The following is a 19,118-nucleotide window of genomic DNA, read 5'->3' on the forward strand; positions in this document are numbered from 1 at the left end:
ACCGTGTCTCTGCCAAGTAATATGACATTTATTACTATAAAATCAGAACACATTGCTTGACATACACTGAACTTTGAAGTTCTGTGTCACCATAGTTCTTGGATTGTGGAAATATTAGCAGCACTTTGGAAAAGTAGTTTGGCCATAAACATATGGAAATGATAAATAACCGCAGACAGAAAGTAAATAAAAATAATCTCAGGAACCTAAAATAATGTTCGAAATATTCATCATTTCACTATAGTGCATTATTCACTAGATAATGTACTCAGTGTGGAGTGAAATGGTAAAGATTTTGAACGGCACTAGTCTTTAAAAGGCTACAATCTTGTTCCCCTCTCCTCGCCACTCGTTAACTGGTTGTACGTGGGTTCCCTCCACGTAAGGCCGTTGGGATCACAACGTTCCGCTCCTTCGTCTTCTGCCGTAACCGGCTCTGTGGAGGTCACCTCAAAGACAGAGCCCTGGTACGCGTGCCCGTCCTCCTCCGGCTGTGGGTCCGCAGGGGGGGCCAAGGTCAGTGTTGGCACGGTGTTGAACATGACGAACCCCACAAGGATCACCGCCAGAGACACAATATAGAGCACGGAGAACTGTAGACACAACAGAGCAAGACGGAGTGGAGGTGAGTGGTGAGGGGCCTTCAGCTTATTTCTCTTCTCTAAAAGATGGATCACGAAACCACCTCTTATCAAACAAAGATTGCACAAAGCACGGATAATCTTACGGTCAATTTGAACAGATGTAGTATACCAGGCTTTCAAATCAAGGTCACCATTTCGTCTAAGACTGTAGGTCACACAGTGCAAATATTTTTTTATTCATGTGGGGAGAGAACATCTCACGGAGGGAGTCGTGGTACTTTGACCCAGTCTTGACACAATGGCAGATGGCTTACTGATTAAGGTGAGATAAAGTAAAATGTAATCACGACATGTCAGGGTGACCGGTCATGAGTAAGTGGCTCTGAATTCATTTAAAGCCCAAAATGGAATAAGATTATCCTTCAAAAGACTTCCTTGGACAGGGGAGAAGACTGGTCAAAAGTGTTCAAGATACAAGCAGCTAGCTGCATTCAAGTGGTATTCTTAACATTAATAAGTAACATAGGCCTGGTGCTCTCCTGTATTCATCTCAGTAAGCCATACAGTACAACGTGTCTACTAACTAAGGCGTCTGACTGACTTACCGAGTAGTGGAAGAGGAAAAGGCCAAAGAAGAGGCTGAAAAGGTCAGCAGTGAGCAGGGAGAGGTTGACTGCAGTGGCACTGGTCATCTTGACCACCACAGGCATGAAACTGTACAGTAGGTACATGCAGAGGGCAAAGCCAGCCAGCAGCAGCCCTGAGAGAGAGAGAAATGTGACCCTGCTGTTACACACAATCATTTGGTGCATCTAAGAATGTAGAATAGCAAAAAATGAAAAATGCTCCTGGACCTCTCTATCCATTCTACATTTCCTTTACTCGGGCATTTAAATGCATTATTTATGCTATTTTGAGCCTGCCGCATAGAGAAACACATAAAATGGACAGTAACACAGGAATTGTTTTGTTTATTCACTTATGTACCTTTGACCTTCAAGTTACAAATGTTACATGTGACATAAGACATGTGAGCCCTGATTCATTAACATCGTCAGGTCCCATTGCACTGATTCAATTCCATTTGATCAGATACAGATGATTGCGGTCATTGCTGTGCTCCCAGAATGCAAAGACTCACCGAGTTTCCAGTTCCACTGAATGTTAGCCAACTCATTGTGCTCCAGGATGCCCCTACAAGGTGAAGCAAGGCAGGGCTAAGACTAACAAACTAACACATTCATTATTTTCTTAATCACATATGGAGAAAGAAACAGTTGGATGGAATTACGTTGTTTTTAGAATTTAGTTACTTGAAAAGGTAACTAGCAGAGACTATGTGTGTTTGTGTGTTTAACAGAGGTACGTGAGTTACGTAAGAGCCGTCTTACATCTGGGTCCCGCTGATGAGGGTCCCAAAGAGACCCACCATGCCCAGGAACTCCACCCGGCTCAGGTTCTTCACCGTGTACTCCTGACACACGTTAGACACTGCGTACAGCGAGGCGCTGATCAGAACCAGCCCGTCTCCCAGCAGAATGTTGGCAGCTGTGCAGACAGAAAAAGAGCGAGACGGCACACTTTAAAATGGATCCATTATAGAAACATGCTTACAGGTAGCAGCAAATGACTAAACATTAGCCATCACTAGAATGAACATGTGAAAGAGTTGAAACTACCAGCGTTCAGTTCTACTGTTTAAAACTCTTTGCATTATTTAGTTGTCATAACAGTTACATCATACATACAGTATATACTCTAATTCATCCACATGAATGATGGCAGGAAAAGAGAAAGAGAAGAGGACAGGAAATTATACCAGACAATGATCTTATTATTAACAACACTTGGTAGTATTATTCATAGACTATATAAGGGTATCACAACATCTTTGCTAATGTCATCATGTCATCTTTTCAGTGCATACAGCATCTTTGCTAATGTCATCATGCAATCTTTCCAGTGCATATAACATAACACATGAGCAAAGAGGGATTTAGTCTTTGAAGCAGAGTTTGGACCGAGTTTTGAAACCACTAAAGACTAAAAACACGTTTTCTCACAGGATCCCTGGTCCCTGCCGGCGAGGAGGTCCGCTCCCACCATGGCCCCGACGCCCACCAGACACACCACCACAGCCACGTAGTGGACCGGCCTGTAGCGCGTCTTCAGGAAGAACCAGGACAAGACCATCAGCACTGGGATCACGAAGCAATCCAGCAACTGCAGGCAAAGACGACAAGAAAATTACAGCGTTTTCAACCCGACAAATCATTAGAATGTCATCTTTGCAGGCCATCACCTTGAGGTAACTACGGGTAAGGGTATTGCATTCATCCATTTTGATGAATGCAATTCAAATGTTTAAAGTGTAAAATGCACTATTCTCATTCATGTTATTTTTTCATGATTGGATGATGGGTGCTTGCTTACCTGTATGCTTGTCAGAGTTGTGTATTGGTAAGCTTTCACAACTGTGTAATTGGCCTCGACATCCACCAGGCCAAGTAGAAAATACTTCCACCATTTTGATTTTAAAATCTGCAAAATATTGCCATCTCCTATGTTAAAAGAGAAGCAGCCTATTGGTTACTAAAACAACAAATAGTATGGCATAAATGTCACTCTCAAACCGCGTCTTCAAGTCTTTGAAGTGGTATAAATGTTAGATATTGCCATCATATTGCGAGCGTTACAAATTAGCACATGCTATTCCAGTAACATCTGTATGAGCAGGTTCTTTACCTTTCCTGAAGATTAATACAGTTGTGTATGTGAGGCACAGCAGTGAGTAATTGAGGAAGCTTTGCAGCATTGGCGTGTTCAGCTGGTAGTCAGTGGCCAGGTACTGTGAGGTGACCGCTGTGCCGCATATAAGTGTGGACAGGCACTGGCCCATGGCAATGGCTTTGAACAGCTGCCTTGGATGAAAACACATCATACACACATTCAGAGTTCACTCTTAGTGGCTTACATAGTGGTGGTATACTACTCATACTATTCAAGTTGTGAATGAAGACTGGAAACACATCCAACACAGCTCAGAAACCACAGAACAGAAATGTTCACATCAGTGCACACACTTATCATTTAAACGATTCACCTTTAAATCAATTAGCTATATGATGCCTTAATCTTCTCCAAATCATTAGCCCAGCGATAAAGCATCTGATGAGATGAACTACTGACACCATTTAGTTACAGCTCAGTGAAATGCAACGACCATCGAAATGTAACTAGAGTTCTCAACAGCCATGCTCACCATGTGAAGACATCTTTGAATTTGTAGCTTCGGAGTCCACACAGCAGTCCTTTGCGCTCTGCGAGGTGCTCCTCCGGAGTCATCTTGTCTTCATCGGGTCCCCCCTGTTCAGATTCCATTTTTAACATGAGACCATACAGTCCCTATCTAAAACCTATCACTGACACAAAGCTACATCTTCTGTACTGAGAGGCTCCAAGTTGAATGTGCTCTAGCCTAATCATTAACACCTTTTGAAACACAGGGCAAAGATTAGTCTTTGAAGTCTACTTAGAGAGAGGTACAGTACTAAGCCTTGCCTCCTGAAATGAAACTTGCTGGGGAATATGTGAAAATATTTCTGAGCATGGATTATGAGATGGTGTGTTTGCTCTGAATGACCATGATACCGCTGGCTGTGTGACCTTGTGTTATAAAAACATTCACAGCAAATGAGCTCTTGTATCTGTATTGTAACTTTATAGCACTGTTTACATAACTCTTCAGGGAGTTACTACACACTTCTCTCTCACAACAACACCAGAAACTATGAAAAAAAGAGTCTTATCATTTCTGTGCTCTTCATTTGAGAGAGCAGCTGCAGACAATATTTGGGTTTTTTTCCATTCAGAGTAAATGTAAGTCAATGCACCAGACCAGACAACGCACACCAAACCAATGATTCTTTGCAGAAATGCACCTCAAAGGAATACATAATACAGTAAGTGGCCAAATTAATGTTTAAAATGGGATAAATCCCTGATCTACAGAGGAATTATATGGGCAGGCAGAGTCCATGTTCTGACATTCCATGAAATTCTCGCTGTGTCGAGAGATCCGATCGACCATGACCCTGAAGCAAAGCCGCACTAGCCAGGGGCGTGCCCGTGGCCGCCACAACATAAACTCTGGCTAAGTGGCCGCCGGGCGCAAAATGTGTCCAAATTCAAACCCATTATTCTGTTTAATTGCTCACATATAGTACTTATTACACATAAATCACACAGGTATCACATGGAAGAGTGGAACCTGAGGTTTCCCATGATATTAGAGGCTTGGTCCTGTGATAAATGGTTCACGAGAAAATGATCTTTGGATAAACATGATATCTCCATTCTGCACACAGCGCTTTGTCCATCTCCACACATGTTACTCTCAGTGGTATATCTCACAAACACTTCAGCGCGCATACCATATATCAATAATATTAATATCAAAAATAAACGGCAAACCTTACCAGACCGGACACAAGCATTCCTCCGCAAAGTAAGCCGATCCCGAGTAATCTGGTTTTGAAAATTCAGCACATTTCTACATCTTACCCAGAGGCTGGAATTCTAAGGGACTGTTTGTTATTTATTCAAGGGGCTACTGGAGTCCAACTTCAAAAAAGCCAAATGATAAGTCTTCATGTTATCACAGGCAGCGTTGCTGGCCAACTCCAGGATTTCAGCTGTCAGGTATAACCTTATACATAGTTTAGACAGGCCAATGTGCCCCCTCAACTCAGTTCTCTCCCTGACAGGAAAAACATCCAAATAACCATCTAAATATTACTACGGAAATGAAATCCATATTAGACACTGTTGTTGAACACTTGAATAAAACATAACACGGACTGGCACTTGTATCAATTATGCTACTGGTGATTGTATGCGCAAACTGCACGATGAAGAGGGATTCCGCACACTGTTGCAGCGAGTGCCACCGATACATTTACCACCACTCCTGCAACAACCTGTGCTTTGGATCATGAAGGCCTATGCCACTTTAATAGGGGAGATGGAATCGCGCTTTAGGCCTAGCGAATGCAACACAGTCCCTAATATATTCTAATAGCAGCCCAAAATATTGAATTTGCTTTCCGAATCAAAGAATCAAAAGTTGGTTATGGCATACACAGATAACACATATTTCTACTAGCATGCATCAGATGGCATTAATGCAGAAGCAAAGTATTTTTCCTTAATATAAAGGCGAACATAAGATATATGCAAGCATGATCACATAATACTTCTATGGGTAGCCTAGACTGTCTTGAAAACAATATAGCCTAGCATATCAAGAGATCTTTTCCAAAACACTATTAATCCATTTTTTGTACTTGAAGTCATGTTATTCAATTGTTTTTTTCAGGTAATATCAATAAAAGTAGCCTACAGTTGTGTTTTGATTGAGTAGATTGCAATTACCCAATTACAGTTCCAAAAACAAAATGATATGAAAATGCACTAAACATAGCGTTTTGGATCCAAACTCTTCTTATGTGGTCATTACAACATAAAATAACACTGCAAATAGGCTTAGGCCTCAATGGACTCATATTTGTGATATTTTAGTGGGTAGTCTAAATACCCTCCACCCCCATCCCAGTTTTGGTGTGCCACCCCAAGATTTGCAATGGCCTCATATGGCCACCCTTGATCAAATCAAAGATCCTTGATGACTATCCGCTCTGCTTTAACCTTCTCTGTTCAAATGTCCTGGTGGCGCCACTGGCACTAACTTCCGGGGAAGAAAATTCCACACCTAGGTAGGTCATCCACGAAAAAATGTGGTCATGGGACTTCTTTGACTTCACCGATTAGGCAGAGGGCGCAGGACCACTGTAACTCTTAACAGTAGGAAGTACAGTATCGTGTACTGTATACTGTAAATAAAATCTCAAATAAATGGGCTATACAATTAAATGATTAATGCAATATCACCCGTATGCTATTGAGATAGGCTAGTGTTTGACATCTGCCTTGTCTGTCTTGCTCTGCCTCTACGAATAGACTGTAAACACAACATGCTTTCTAAAACATATACGCATAATACGCAACAACTAAACCTAAATGGGGGCGATGATGTTCCCTCTCATTGGATTAAGCAGAGACACTTATATGAGTTATATATGAGCTTTAAAAAGACGTTCGATTAAGCCAGAGCTGTATTTGGTTGAATGTGATTGGAGGAAGTCTCACTACTCACAAAGTCAAGACCACGTGAAGTAAAATGACAGCACTGAGCACGAGGCTAACTTACCGATCTCAGCAGGGAGAGCACCCACATCATCTTCTCCCTGTCGAATGACCTTGTCTACGTTTTATTCAATGTTCCGCAATATAATGCACATTGTTTGAACAGCATTGCTGAGAACATCATTGCTGAGATAAAGAACCCAGCTGCTGCAGCATCTCCTACAAACTATGCGTCGCGGCCATGTCGGATTTAAAACGCTCTTCCTCTACTCGTTTCTGTTCGATGTGATACTTACAGTAGGTCTACATTCCGCCATCTGCTGGAAAAGAAGGATAGAGGGACATTAGAATATTGCAACGCACAGCCAACTGTTTCGCCTCCCCCGATGATGGGATATCACGTCATTATGCCTAACCCGTCCTCCATGTAACATAATCCAGTGAGACAGAACTGAGAACAGATATTGAGATTTTCCAGACCACAGGGATTTAGAAACAGCACCATTAAAGACACACTGTTCATCTGTAGTCTTTTCTCCAAATGGGTCACATAATCAAAACGGCTTCCTCTCTGCCGCTGAACCCTCTACTGTACATGTGAGCCTATTGCCACAAGTAGGTTATGTTTGATTTAACAATTATGTGTTACTGATGTCTGAAGAAGTCCACATGGACAACATTCCTCTCTGTGCCTATGCCTGTGTGTCTGTTTGACCAGAGATTTTTACATCACCCTGTGATGCCCTTGCATGCCAATCAAAGATCATAGAGCGCTCTGCTCCGCTCTAGAATCTTTGATGCAAAATAATCTCTCACACACGCACGCACGCACGCACGCACGCACATATAATTGTTGTAGAGCCATCAGAAGGAGCGAGAGAGAGTTCAGTGAAGAAGCTTTGTCAAAGGGTATGCCTGGTAAAAGGCTGTCATTGTCATTCATACTGAGAGAGGGCAGTAATGAGCAAAGTATGTGCTCGCATCATCATAAAAGAAGAAGAAGCTCCTGTGTGTTGTCATGGCGTCGGCGGCGGTTTTAAACCATGGCATACTAGAGTTTGTTATTTTTGTCAAATCCCTTATTTGAATTTAATTACAGCCGACTAAAGTATATCGATAGGTTATAGCACTGAAGTACAGTAATATCATGTGTTTTTGACGTTCGTTTAGATTGCATTTGTAACTTAAACGTCGCGTACCTGGATTTGACATTTCTCAGTGAGTTTAGCAACATGGCTAATCAGCTAGCTTTAACGTTACTAGCTCGACCTGAATTTAAATCGGCATGCTTAGGTACTTCAGGATAAACAGTTGGCATACGTCTGTTTGTCCCACTACTACTCGTGCCTTGTATGCCATGGCCAAATTCGCGGACCATGCCAAACTTAAAACTTAGCTCCTCATAAACTCCATTCTTCTAGGCTAACATTAACATTAGCCAATGACCCTAACGTTCAACATGTGTGTAAATATAGGCTGTAACAATTTAGGCTAATTTTAGATGCATAGCAAATCAAAGGCAATATGACAGCTAAGTTTCAAAGAGTGTCATTTGAAGACTTTAGTCATTTAAATGGGTGTTGGATCCCTACTGGATCAGGTGCGACTCGCAGCACCCAGAGACCACAAACTCAGGTAAGTTGATGGACAAATCAACCTTAAGTAAACGTTTGGTTAACGAATGAGTATCAATGACTTAGCGATAAATAGCTCATGAGTCATCTATTGTATTTGTTTTTGTGGTATGCAGTAATTGCCAATACATAAATGCAGATGATCTGTATATGAATAGCAATCATAATTGTGAAACGTTACAGTTGCTGTTCAACAAAGCAATCCCGCTGGACCCCTCTAACCGAGAAACCCGCGTTGGGCCCCCGGCACCCATTGTAATTGAGAAGTTCGTGCAGCGGACCACCGAGCATGCAGATGGGGACAGCTGCGGCAGTTCTCTGCGCTTCTCCGTGCTGTCAGAAGAGCGTTTGCAGACAGCTGTCAGACTTGCTAAGAGAGATCTAAGGAGAAGGCGCCAACAGTCCCTCATCAGCACCCCCCTCACCAGCTCACCTTGCAAACAAGAGCATGACTCTCAGGATGACAGCATCACAGATGTCCAGCAGGTAACTAGCGAGTGGAGCTCTCTTGGTTCATCACTGTTAAAATGACTGGGTGCAATGTCTGTAATGTAAATGTGAGTGCAACAATATATTTATTTCAGAAGCCAAAGAAGGTTACCTCTAAAGGACAGCAGACCGGGAACGTTCAGAGATCTGTGTCAAAGTCAGGAGCAGAGGTGCTGGTGTACACCCCTCAGAAGCTATCGGCTCCCACTGGACCAGCATATGGCCAGTCGCCTCCCACCAGGGACCTGGGGCCCAAAGTCGGCAGTAAACTGAGCCAAGAGATACGCAGGCTTCAGAAGGAGTTGGGTACTTGTGTCCAGAGGATAGAGCAACTGACTAATAAAGGTATGTCTTTAGAGGATGAACACTTTGCTGTCTTTGTGTGACTGGAAATACTATTGATTGGTCAAAAGAGAAGTTTTTGTAGGAAAAGTGTTTTTTATAGCATTTTGTTGCATATCTCGATTTCACATTGCGCAGGGTCTATGTGAAATCATTTCTGTGTTTTTTGTAGATGCACGGTATGTTGTGCATCCTGTATGTGTGCTAAGAGTATTTGTGTAAATGTGCATATCGGTAATGAAGTGTATTTCCAGGTCGGCTGGTGGGCGAGCCCCTGGAGCCGGAGGAGCAGCGCAGGATGGAGATCCGTCGGCAGGAGCAGGCTGCATGCTCGGCTCGAATCATCTACAACCTCCAGCAACAGGTCTGACCCTACATACTGCCTGACTGAGTCAGTACACTCAGGCAGTACACTCTCTTTTTCAGACATTACAGTTGGAATTGTCTAGGGGAATTTAGGGTCAATGTTGATTTTAAGAGTATAACGTATACAAACGTTTACCTATACTTAAAGAGTACACAAAGAGTGCCACTTTATGATATTGAACACACCTGCATTGAATTTCACGTTTTAATAAGTTGTAGACTGTTTTAACTGTATGTGAGAAATAAAAGCATTTGAATGTAGTGAAAAGTCAAATGAATTGGTGTCTTGTTTAGGTGAAAGACATTCAGGAGGATGTAGAGAAGCTTCGGTCCCAGAACATCAAACACACCAAGAGGGTATGTATCGGACCTTATATACAGATGCACTTCTAATGTCCCAACACAGGGAGGCAGTGTATCCATCTTTTACAATCTCCAGTGATCACAGTGAAATCGAAAGTCTGAAAAACAAAGCGTTAATTGCTTCTTCGTATCACATTCATAAACACATAATGAAATAACAAGTCATTTTTGTATTTTTTGATTTTTGATTCTCAATTGAATATCAAATGAACGAAGCATACACGGACCCAAAAGCCAAACTTTATCCCAACAGATATCCCCTACCCAATTGGACCAGTGTGATAAAGAACACGGAGTAGTAATAAGATCTTGTTGGAAAAGTATGCGAATAGCTCTGTTTATATTCCCTTGTGGTGAAAGACAAACCTTTCCAATACTTGTGTTACACACACTACCCAATGTAGGGAGATGTTGACTCACCCCCACTCCTCTAAAGAGTGAAATAATACCTGATGGTATTGCATCAAACACAATAGAGAAGTCCCGGAAGAATGGGGATTCCATACCTGTGTAAAAATTCTGAGTATGAATATAGTTGGCCATGCTGGTTAAACAACTGATTAATCAAAATAATATCATTATCAAACCATGTCTTAAAGAAAATAGATCTATTGCACATAAATGTTTCGCCTCCCCTGATGGATGGGATCTCACGTCATTATGCCTAGCCCGTCCTCGGTCCTCCATGTAACATAATCCAGTGAGACAGAACTGAGAACATACTGAGGTTTCCAGACCACAGGGATTTAGAAACAGCACCATTAAAGACACACTGTCCAGCTGTTTTCTTTTCTCCAAATGGGTCACATATTCAAAACGTATACCTCTGCTGCTGTAGGCTACCCTCTACTTTTAGGCTAGGCTACACGTGAGCCTTATTGCCACCATAGATTGCCACAAGTAGGCTATATAGGCTTACGATTTAACAATGATAGGCTATGATGTCTGAAGAAGTCCACATGGACAACATTCCTCGCTGTGCCTATGTGTGTTAGACCAGAGCTTTTTACATCACCCATAAATATTTGATTTTTACATCACCCTGTGATGCCCTTGCATGCAAATCAAAGATCATAAAGCACTACTCTCCACTCTAGAATCTTTGATGCAAATGATCAAAATGCTCTCTCATACGCTATGGTATAAAATTCTCGCCAAAAGTTGTTTGTGTCTGTAGAAAATGTTGAGCTCGTAAAAATGTTTTGTGTAGCCTACATGCAAAAAGATTTTGTATAGTAAAAAATGTTTGTGCATGTAAAAATTATTTGTAGCCTACATCTGCAAATCCGTGTTGTCAGTGTGTGGAATCTTTACTGTAAAAAAAGTCAAAGATCAGCAGTTTTATTATGTTTTATTTATTTAAAAAAGAACCATGTTAATCAACATGGCCTTATATAGAACATATATAATGCACCAGACTAATTTTCATCTGCTCTCCCTGACAATTTTAGGCTACTTTGATTTTCGATATGGTTGGCAGAGTCATCCTTGCTCACGTCTCCCCATGGCTCTGCACCTGAAGATGGGAGGACAAAGGAAGAGAAATGTTACTTCTTGTTTACTGGAGTTAGTTACTGGATCCCTGTTGTTTTCCAAATGGTCCCAAATCAGTGTATGATCTAGCAAAACTAGATAACACCCATATCAGTCCACCGGGGGTCTTATAAGCATGTTTATGTTTTTGGAAACTGGGGTGGAATTTTGATCAATCATTTTTCCTCTTGTTTCATGAGAGCTCATACACAAATTTCCCTGCCATTTTAAAATGGGTGTGGCACATAATGATATTATCATTATCTTCTCAAATAAATGTCCAATTATAATCAAACCTGTTACACACAATCACCACAATACCCCATTGACAGACACCATTGAAAATCCATGGGGAGCGCTGAAACTGCCACTGCAATATTTCAAGATCTGAATCATGTATAAATGTGAGATCTGGTGAGCTTATACTTCGTCCCATCTCCTCAGTAACCTTCCATTCTGATTGGACACTGAGAATCACTGTTTGCTTATTTACATGTATAACAGGTTTGGAGCAGTAAAGGACCTTTGATATATATTGTTGCCTGCATGTGTGCACTACGCAGTTAGCACCCCTACCACTGTTTCATGAAGAACACAAGACGGTGGTAAACCTCTATAACCCAAATGAAATTAAGCCTGATAATAGAATAGGCGCTTCAATCTACAAACAACAAAAAAAAGCCAGAGGATTCTATTAAGAGGTTTATCACTTCCTCTGAGTCTCCCAACCACCTGCTTAGAATTCACCCCAAGGGACACCCAGGAGCAACAGGGGCAAGGAAAAAACTTCCTTGTCCAGGAAGAAACCTTGGGCAAATCCACAGCTCAAGGGGCCAACCCAACTGGCTGAGGTCGTGCTTGTACCTATGTCAGTTATCACCACTGTCATATCATTACTAAATACAATTTATTTAATTTTGACAGTTTTTTACTTTACCTAGGCTAGATGCCTGTCTCATTTTCAAAATATTACATGGGCCTGCACCTCCTCCGCTGATTTCTACAACAGAAGGACAGCAGTGGCAGGGCAACTAGGGCAGCAGGGGAGACTATGTTGTACATTATAGACATAGTAAGTTTAGCCAAACAGTCTTCTCAGTACGGGCCTCAAATTATTGGAATTGCCTTTCAACTGAAATTAGAGACAGCACCAGCTATTTATTTACAGTAAAACCACACTGAAGAGATGGGTTACAGTAAAAACTATCAAAACTGCGCTCATCAATAGCTGGTTTAACTCATTCCAAGCACTGCAATTCTTTGTATCTATTCTATCTTTCTGTTTTCTCTCCTAATTTGCTCTCTATCTTTCCTGTATTCTTTTTACAGTATTAATGTACAGTATTGTGATGATATGTTGACCTGCCAAGGGCCTACAGATGAAAATTAGCTCTTTAGCTAACTCTGGCACATTTACATTTTGAGTGTAAACAAAGAATCTCAATTGATGTACATTGTCCCTTTTAAATAAACAAACTAATAAAATAAATAATAAATAATAGCAGAGGGAGCCTATAAGTGAGTGTGTGTGTGTGTGTGTGTGTGTGTGTGTGTGTGTCTCTGTCTCTCTGTGTCTCTGTGTGTGTGAAAAAGTTGAGAAGTATTGTGAGTGTTGTGGAGTGAGAATACTGTGCTGCAGACACAAAGACATTCTTATTCCATTTTATCCTTTTAGATATGAGCCTCTATTACAGCAGTCTTTAGACGTACAGGTTATCTGAACACATACTGTACCTTGTCTCATGGGGAAGTCTTTGTCATCATAGATAACTTGTCCAGGCTTGCCCTCTTTATTATCGACACACTCAACAGGCAGCTGAGGGAAAAACAGTTATGCTTTTATTGGTTTTATTGGTCATTTCTTTTCACTTCTTTTTCTACTATGATAAAAAAAAAAAATTAAACTGCCCAGTCTCATTACTCTGGATATCACCATATTACAGTTTTTCTCAATTGTTTACACACAATTTCTGGTACTTGAGACACAATTCCAATAATATGTAGCTCATGCACCAACCTCCTGAACCGATTCTGAACTATATAAGCACAATTTCTGCTTTACACTCAAATTGCCGTTCTAAAACACACTGCTTTCAAAACCCTACCCACAATTCTCTGCATTTGACACAATTTTCATGAAGAAAATGTCTTTGAGTGTTCTCTCAAGGAACACAATGCCATTCAAATTCTAAAGCTAACTGCCCTACCATGCACACTGACTCATCACATGGGCAAACACCTGTCACTTACAATTATCAATCAGAGCTTCAGTATAGTAGTACAGGCAGAGGCAGAGCCAGAGGAGTGAGTAAGAGGAGGAGGACGGGGAGGCCAAGGACCGTAATCTCCGATGAGATCCGAGCCACTAGAACATTGCAGTGCTGTATCAATACAGTACAGTACCGTACAGTACAAGCTCAATGAGCACAGTAGTACAGTATTGCCTGTGGGCTGTTCTGTAGGACTGTAAAAATAAAGTATGCTTCAAGTATTTGGGGAAAGTATTCCTACTTTGTATTCCTACACAGTTTACAGTATTTTACTATTTGTTTGGCAGCTGAAGGATTACCAACACAAGGGCTTCTGTCTCCTGAACAGGAAACTGAAATCATGAGCATTGTCCTAAAAGAAAACGCCATAACATTATGGCAAATACAAAGAAAAATAGAATAGAAAACAATGAGATATTTAAGAATATTGATAGGGTAAGCATATCAACTCACTGTATCAGCTTATCTACTGTTTGTACTGTTTGTAGGGTAACACCGAACAAAAAAAGGCCCAAGTCATTATGATGAATGGAGAAGAAGTGTTTTCAATTCATTGCAGTGTTTTACACTGAGCATCAGTGTTCAACTGGTCCTTATAAATATCTTGATATATGATGGTTTGTGTGTGTCTCTTGAGAACAAAAGAGCATTTTGAGGAGAAATTACATTGTTTTGAAGGTAAAGTGTCATTTTGCAGGAGAATTGCAGGGTTTTGCCCATTGTGTGTGTTGTTTTGGATTTGTGTGTAGAGTTCTGAGAGTATGAGGCATGTTTTCAGAAAATGTGTGTTAACAATTGAGAAAAACTGTATAGCTCAATCTTTTAAGATTGAACATTAGTCTGGGGAGTCTGCGCTTTATTTTTACTGCACAAGAGGCATGATCAATGGGCATAGTTCAAATGAATCTGGCAGGGTTTACCACAGTTTCATTGTGAGCACTAAAAATGGTTCCTAAACAGTTTTTTAATTGAATGTTTACTTACTGGAGGATGCACATCCCTGCATGTCCTCTGCAAAATAATCCAATTAAAATGTTTGTCAATACACATCATAGCCTACACAAATTAGCAGTTACATTAAAAGCAATTAATTCACAACAGATTTCCTTGAAAATGCACATGACCGTTTTCAGTATTGAATTCAATATCAAATGTTTTTACACATTTGTGTCATTAGTCTGCACTATAGCACAAAATAACACTTCACTGAGCTTTTAGAACTAAAACTACAGACTTGTTCAAATTAAGAACTCTACGCATTATAGTCATCTGCTGTCACAGGTGCTTATCAGTAGGACCAGGAGAATCACATAGGAAGGAGACTGGAGCACTGATCTCACTTGCAGTCTTTTATTGGTGCAAACAGACTAATGTTTCGACACTATGTGTGTCCTCTGAAGAAGACACGTGTTGAAACGTTAAGTCTGTTTGCGCCGACAAAAGTCTGCAAGTGAGATCAGTGTGCTCCAGTCTCCTTCCAGATTGATTTTACACATCTGTGGCAAGGGACCTGATGAAACCCATGAATACATGCAAAGATCATCACCTGCTCCATAACATAAAATAACCTGATTTTGAGCTTTCAGATTCACTTGGCTACAAACGGTAACTCTCCACAGCATGGACCACCTACTGCACGTCGGCTCCAGACAGAAAGCACCGATTACAACCGGCCAAAACATCATCAACCAAGAGCTACCTATATGGACACTATCTTCAACTCCCGATGCTTGCAGACCCACCCAACACCCAACATTCTGAAAGACCCTTACCTGTAGGCAGCAAATTATTCTATCCATTGTTCTGCAATATCGTGGCGCTTAAACTTAGTGACGCGATCACTTCGATATAGCATCCGGCCACGTGGTAAGGAAGCAGAATTCTTATACCAAAACCTTTCCCGCCCTTTTGTATAGCCAATCATTTAAAAATAGGAAACGACAAAAAGCAAGTACACAACATTCAACAAAAATGCATTGACATTTTACATTTCGTAACCCTGTCTACGACGATTCTACGACGACACAAAAACAGACAGTGCAGCCGACCAATTGTCAGGCGGTCTATTCCGCCACTCTCACTAGCTCTGCATACCTGATATCTTAGTGTCCATTCCTATGGCTCGCTGGTCAGTTCTGGCTGAGTATCGTCCATCTCAGTGTCTTATTTATTATCACAGTGGCAGTGTTGGTAAATGACCAACATGATTCTTTTAGTGGTTCCAGTTGTTCTTCTGACAGTTGAATACAGCCCAACAGTCTTCAGTGGTATTGAAGATCCTGAGGGTGCTAGACCTGAGGATCTACAGACTCTTGGATAGAAAGCTACTGTTGCCTTACCAATCCATACTTAAAGGTCAGCCTTTGTCCAGTTTTTACTACCTATACCCATGTAATACACGGTCAACACACGGCTCTACTCCAAAAAAAGGACAGCAACGCCTGTAACACATTGGCAACTTGACGCTGGAGTGAAAAAGAAATCAGTTCGGCTGCATATAAAGGCATTGTTTCGCATCCCGTTTCCTAGTTTCATTTCTCTGTTGAGATTTTTCCAACCACGTTTTTCTTGTCTAAGGGAAAGTGGATGTGAAACAAGGACCTTGCCTGTTATTCCTCCCACAAGACAAGGGCGGGGTTGGTGATTCAGCAATGAAATAGCTGTGAAATCAGAATATAGCCTACCATTGTAGGCCACAGTCCACTTCTTTTAAACAACTGGTAAAATAGTCCTTCAAAATGGCTCAGACACTTTTTACTTTGATACATTTCAGAGTCTGCGATACTTTTACTTGAGTAAAGAAGTTGAATCAGTACTTATAGGCCTACTTTCACTCTGAATGTATTTTCGGCCATCTCACACAACGCCTAATAATCTCGTTGAGTGGATGTGAACTTGTAGGCGGCAAGCTAGGCCTACCGTGCTGTGTTTTAACTGCATCTTCTGTAATATTTTGCTCGAACACTGAATATTTGGATATAAGATATGGTTTGCCCAATAATAACAAAGTTCTGTGTGATTCACTAGTCACTAGTGCTGATTCAGTAGGTGCAACAACCAAGCGGTCCATGTAGACACTAATTACATTAACAATAGCAGCAGGTTCAAACACATCTGGCTTTACTGGAAATAAATGAACTCCTGAACAGCCCTCCGTGCCTATTGAGGGGGTCTGTAGAGTCTGTAGATCCTCAGGTCAGTATCTGGTGTGACCATCATTTGCCTCACACAGTGCAACACATCTCCTTCGCATATAGGTTGTTGACTGTTTCCTGTTGAATGTTGGTCCACTCCTCTTCAATGACTGTGCAAAGTTGCTGTATATTGGCAAGACCAGGAAAACTCTGTTGTATACGGATGATGGGTGAGTACCACACAATTCATCCCAGAGGTCAGGACTCGGTGCTGGCCAGTCAAGTTCATCCACACCAAACTCTGTCATATGTCTTCGTGGACCTTGCTTTGTGCACTGGTGCACAGTCATGTTGGAACAGGAAGGGGTCATCCCCGAGCTGTGTTTGGTCCCTCAGTTACAATGAAAGGAACTCTGAATGCTTCAGCATTAACAAAGAAGATTTTAGACAATTTCATGCTCCCAACTTTGTGGGAACAGTTTGGGGATGGCCTCTTCCTGTTCCAACATGACTTTGCACCAGCGCACACAGCAAGGTCCATAAAGGCATGGATGACAGAGTTTGGTGTGGATGAACTTGACTGGCATTTTCAGAAACGCGCTGCGAAACTCACAACACATACAGTACAAATCAGAAACACACTCCGAAACTCACAACAAAACGGAAGTGTTTCCAGGGGGCACTTAAAAGTGATGTACACAACACAAAAATAGTCTAGTACAGTGGTTCTCAAACTGGGGGGCGCCACAGTTCACTGATAAAATTAAAGAGTATTTCTGGGGGTCGCATATGGACCTCGCAGTAGCAAAATGCATGTGGCATGAATGAGCCTCTACTTCAAATGCCACTCTTCAACTTGTAAAAACACTAAAATGTATCATTTGAATTCTGAAAGACTGCGCTGTCAACAACTAAGCAAAGACCCGACATTTAGCTACTGGATTTGCATCATAGAGCTGCAGATATAGTTTCAACTGCAGATGCATTCTTTTAATGTCAGCCTCCTTACATTCCACATTATTTCAGATTTAAAATGCACACGAGTGCATCAGGCTACAATTTAAGTTAAATTTAATTAACAGTCATTAACACTCGGGAAAGTCTTTTTCTACTCGTACCTGGCGCCACAGACAAACACAAGTTTAAAGCTCAGTGACAACAGTTTGAAGTACCGCAATCCTCTCCGTAATGTGCGAGAATATCATGGATGCGCAACGCATATTTGTCCAAACTCGCATACTTAAAATGCAACAAAACCGTGTTCAAAGCAGAATGACGACAACCTGAGGTTGTGTGTACAAAATTGAGCAGATAATTTCACAGCTTTGAACATACAGTACTTAACGTTGTTTCACATCAAATTGAACTCATTCCAAGTACCTTACAGAAAGATGGCAAGAATAATGACCTACTGTACTACTACAACTACTAATATTATAGGCTATAGCAACAATGAGCAGAGTCTAAGCAGTGTTATATATACAGTATATATAGTATAATAAGGACACTGGGTATTTGGGCATTGAGATGGTCAAATTGTGGAAAAACTGTGAGTCAGTGTGCCACCTTGCCCTATTAGCCTAGTAATAGGTGCTATTACACAGCATCAAACTACCGAGATATGGTGAGGGCGGCATGGTTCATGCCCTGCAGTGTTTGGGGGGCCCAGATTGGAAAAGTTTGAGAACCCCTGGTCTATAGCATAATGAAATACACTACAGGTTGAAGTAGCCTATCTTTGCAACATGTTTTAAATTAATCTGTATGTGAAAAACACATTTGCAAAGAGGAGAAACAGTTTAATTTGATTAATTTCTCCCTTTGCCCTGTAGCCTAAGAAACAGCCTTAATTTTGTTTCATGCTTGCTAGGAATGTACTTAGCTAGCTACTGTAGATTAAAACTGTTAAAGTTGCTAGTGCTCGTGCAGTAAAACGTTTCCGAGCATTAATTTGTAAAAAAAAAAATGTAAAAAAGGTTTGTAGGCCTACTTGTAAATTCATTTCCTGTAGATCTGTTTCATCTGTAGAAAACAGATGCACACTTGCAAATGGAAAATAAAATGTGTGCAAAACTTTTTTCCACACATTGACAAACCGGATTTGAAGTTGTAGGCCTAAACAGAGAATGTCTAATAAGGGGAGAAGTGCCACTGTCGTTATACTTCCGGTTTTGAAATGGTTGCAGTTCCACGCTGGTT

The 19,118-nt window shown here is 41.2% G+C and overlaps 2 protein-coding genes and 1 long non-coding RNA gene across 5 annotated transcripts; 1 reads left to right on the forward strand and 2 right to left on the reverse strand.

The window, feature by feature from the left end:
- Positions 1 to 6: 6 nt before the first annotated feature.
- On the reverse strand, positions 7 to 7,051 carry slc35f2l (info solute carrier family 35 member F2, like). 2 transcript variants are annotated; one of them, XM_062553167.1, is made up of 9 exons: positions 6,853 to 7,051; positions 3,847 to 3,950; positions 3,330 to 3,505; positions 3,018 to 3,145; positions 2,648 to 2,807; positions 1,976 to 2,132; positions 1,726 to 1,778; positions 1,190 to 1,344; positions 7 to 593 (listed from the first exon to the last, which is right to left on the reverse strand). In XM_062553167.1, exons 1-9 carry the CDS (start codon positions 6,880 to 6,882, stop codon positions 321 to 323), a joined length of 1,236 nt encoding a protein of 411 aa, XP_062409151.1. In that variant the 5' UTR covers positions 6,883 to 7,051; the 3' UTR covers positions 7 to 320. The 2 variants fall into 2 exon arrangements, with proteins under 2 accessions (XP_062409151.1, XP_062409152.1); XM_062553168.1 differs by lacking the exon at positions 6,853 to 7,051 and having other exon boundaries at positions 3,330 to 3,501; positions 3,847 to 4,084.
- Positions 7,052 to 7,692: 641 nt separating this feature from the next.
- On the forward strand, positions 7,693 to 12,929 carry LOC134099300 (protein moonraker-like). Of its 2 annotated transcripts, none has more exons than XM_062552099.1 (6): positions 7,693 to 8,423; positions 8,606 to 8,908; positions 9,007 to 9,256; positions 9,508 to 9,617; positions 9,914 to 9,976; positions 11,434 to 12,929. In XM_062552099.1, the coding sequence occupies exons 1-6, from the start codon at positions 8,313 to 8,315 to the stop codon at positions 11,500 to 11,502; spliced, it is 906 nt and encodes a 301-aa protein (XP_062408083.1). In that variant the 5' UTR covers positions 7,693 to 8,312; the 3' UTR covers positions 11,503 to 12,929. The 2 variants fall into 2 exon arrangements, with proteins under 2 accessions (XP_062408083.1, XP_062408084.1); XM_062552100.1 differs by having other exon boundaries at positions 9,010 to 9,256.
- Positions 11,318 to 16,238, reverse strand: LOC134099301 (uncharacterized). The gene is made up of 4 exons (XR_009941116.1): positions 15,880 to 16,238; positions 14,770 to 14,796; positions 13,250 to 13,331; positions 11,318 to 11,498 (listed from the first exon to the last, which is right to left on the reverse strand). It is a non-coding gene; the product is annotated as an uncharacterized LOC134099301 (long non-coding RNA).
- Between the last annotated feature and the right edge of the window lie 2,880 nt (positions 16,239 to 19,118).

Source organism: Sardina pilchardus, chromosome 13, assembly GCF_963854185.1.
Source record: "Sardina pilchardus chromosome 13, fSarPil1.1, whole genome shotgun sequence".
Taxonomy (NCBI): Eukaryota; Metazoa; Chordata; class Actinopteri; order Clupeiformes; family Clupeidae; genus Sardina; species Sardina pilchardus.

What these genes read in the sequence shown, in the direction of transcription:
- slc35f2l (XM_062553167.1), bottom strand. Translation starts at nt 6,882, where the DNA reads ATGATGTGGGTGCTCTCCCTGCTGAGATCG. An exon ending in TGCTCTCCCTGCTGAGATCG is followed by an intron (nt 3,951 to 6,852) that starts GTAAGTTAGCCT and finishes GAATCTGAACAG; the next exon opens with GGGGGACCCGATGAAGACAA. An exon ending in CAACTCTGACAAGCATACAG is followed by an intron (nt 2,808 to 3,017) that starts GTAAGCAAGCAC and finishes CTTTGCCTGCAG; the next exon opens with TTGCTGGATTGCTTCGTGAT.
- LOC134099300 (XM_062552099.1), top strand. Translation starts at nt 8,313, where the DNA reads ATGACAGCTAAGTTTCAAAGAGTGTCATTTGAAGACTTTAGTCATTTA. An exon ending in GCATCACAGATGTCCAGCAG is followed by an intron (nt 8,909 to 9,006) that starts GTAACTAGCGAG and finishes TATTTATTTCAG; the next exon opens with AAGCCAAAGAAGGTTACCTC. An exon ending in ACATCAAACACACCAAGAGG is followed by an intron (nt 9,977 to 11,433) that starts GTATGTATCGGA and finishes TGACAATTTTAG; the next exon opens with GCTACTTTGATTTTCGATAT.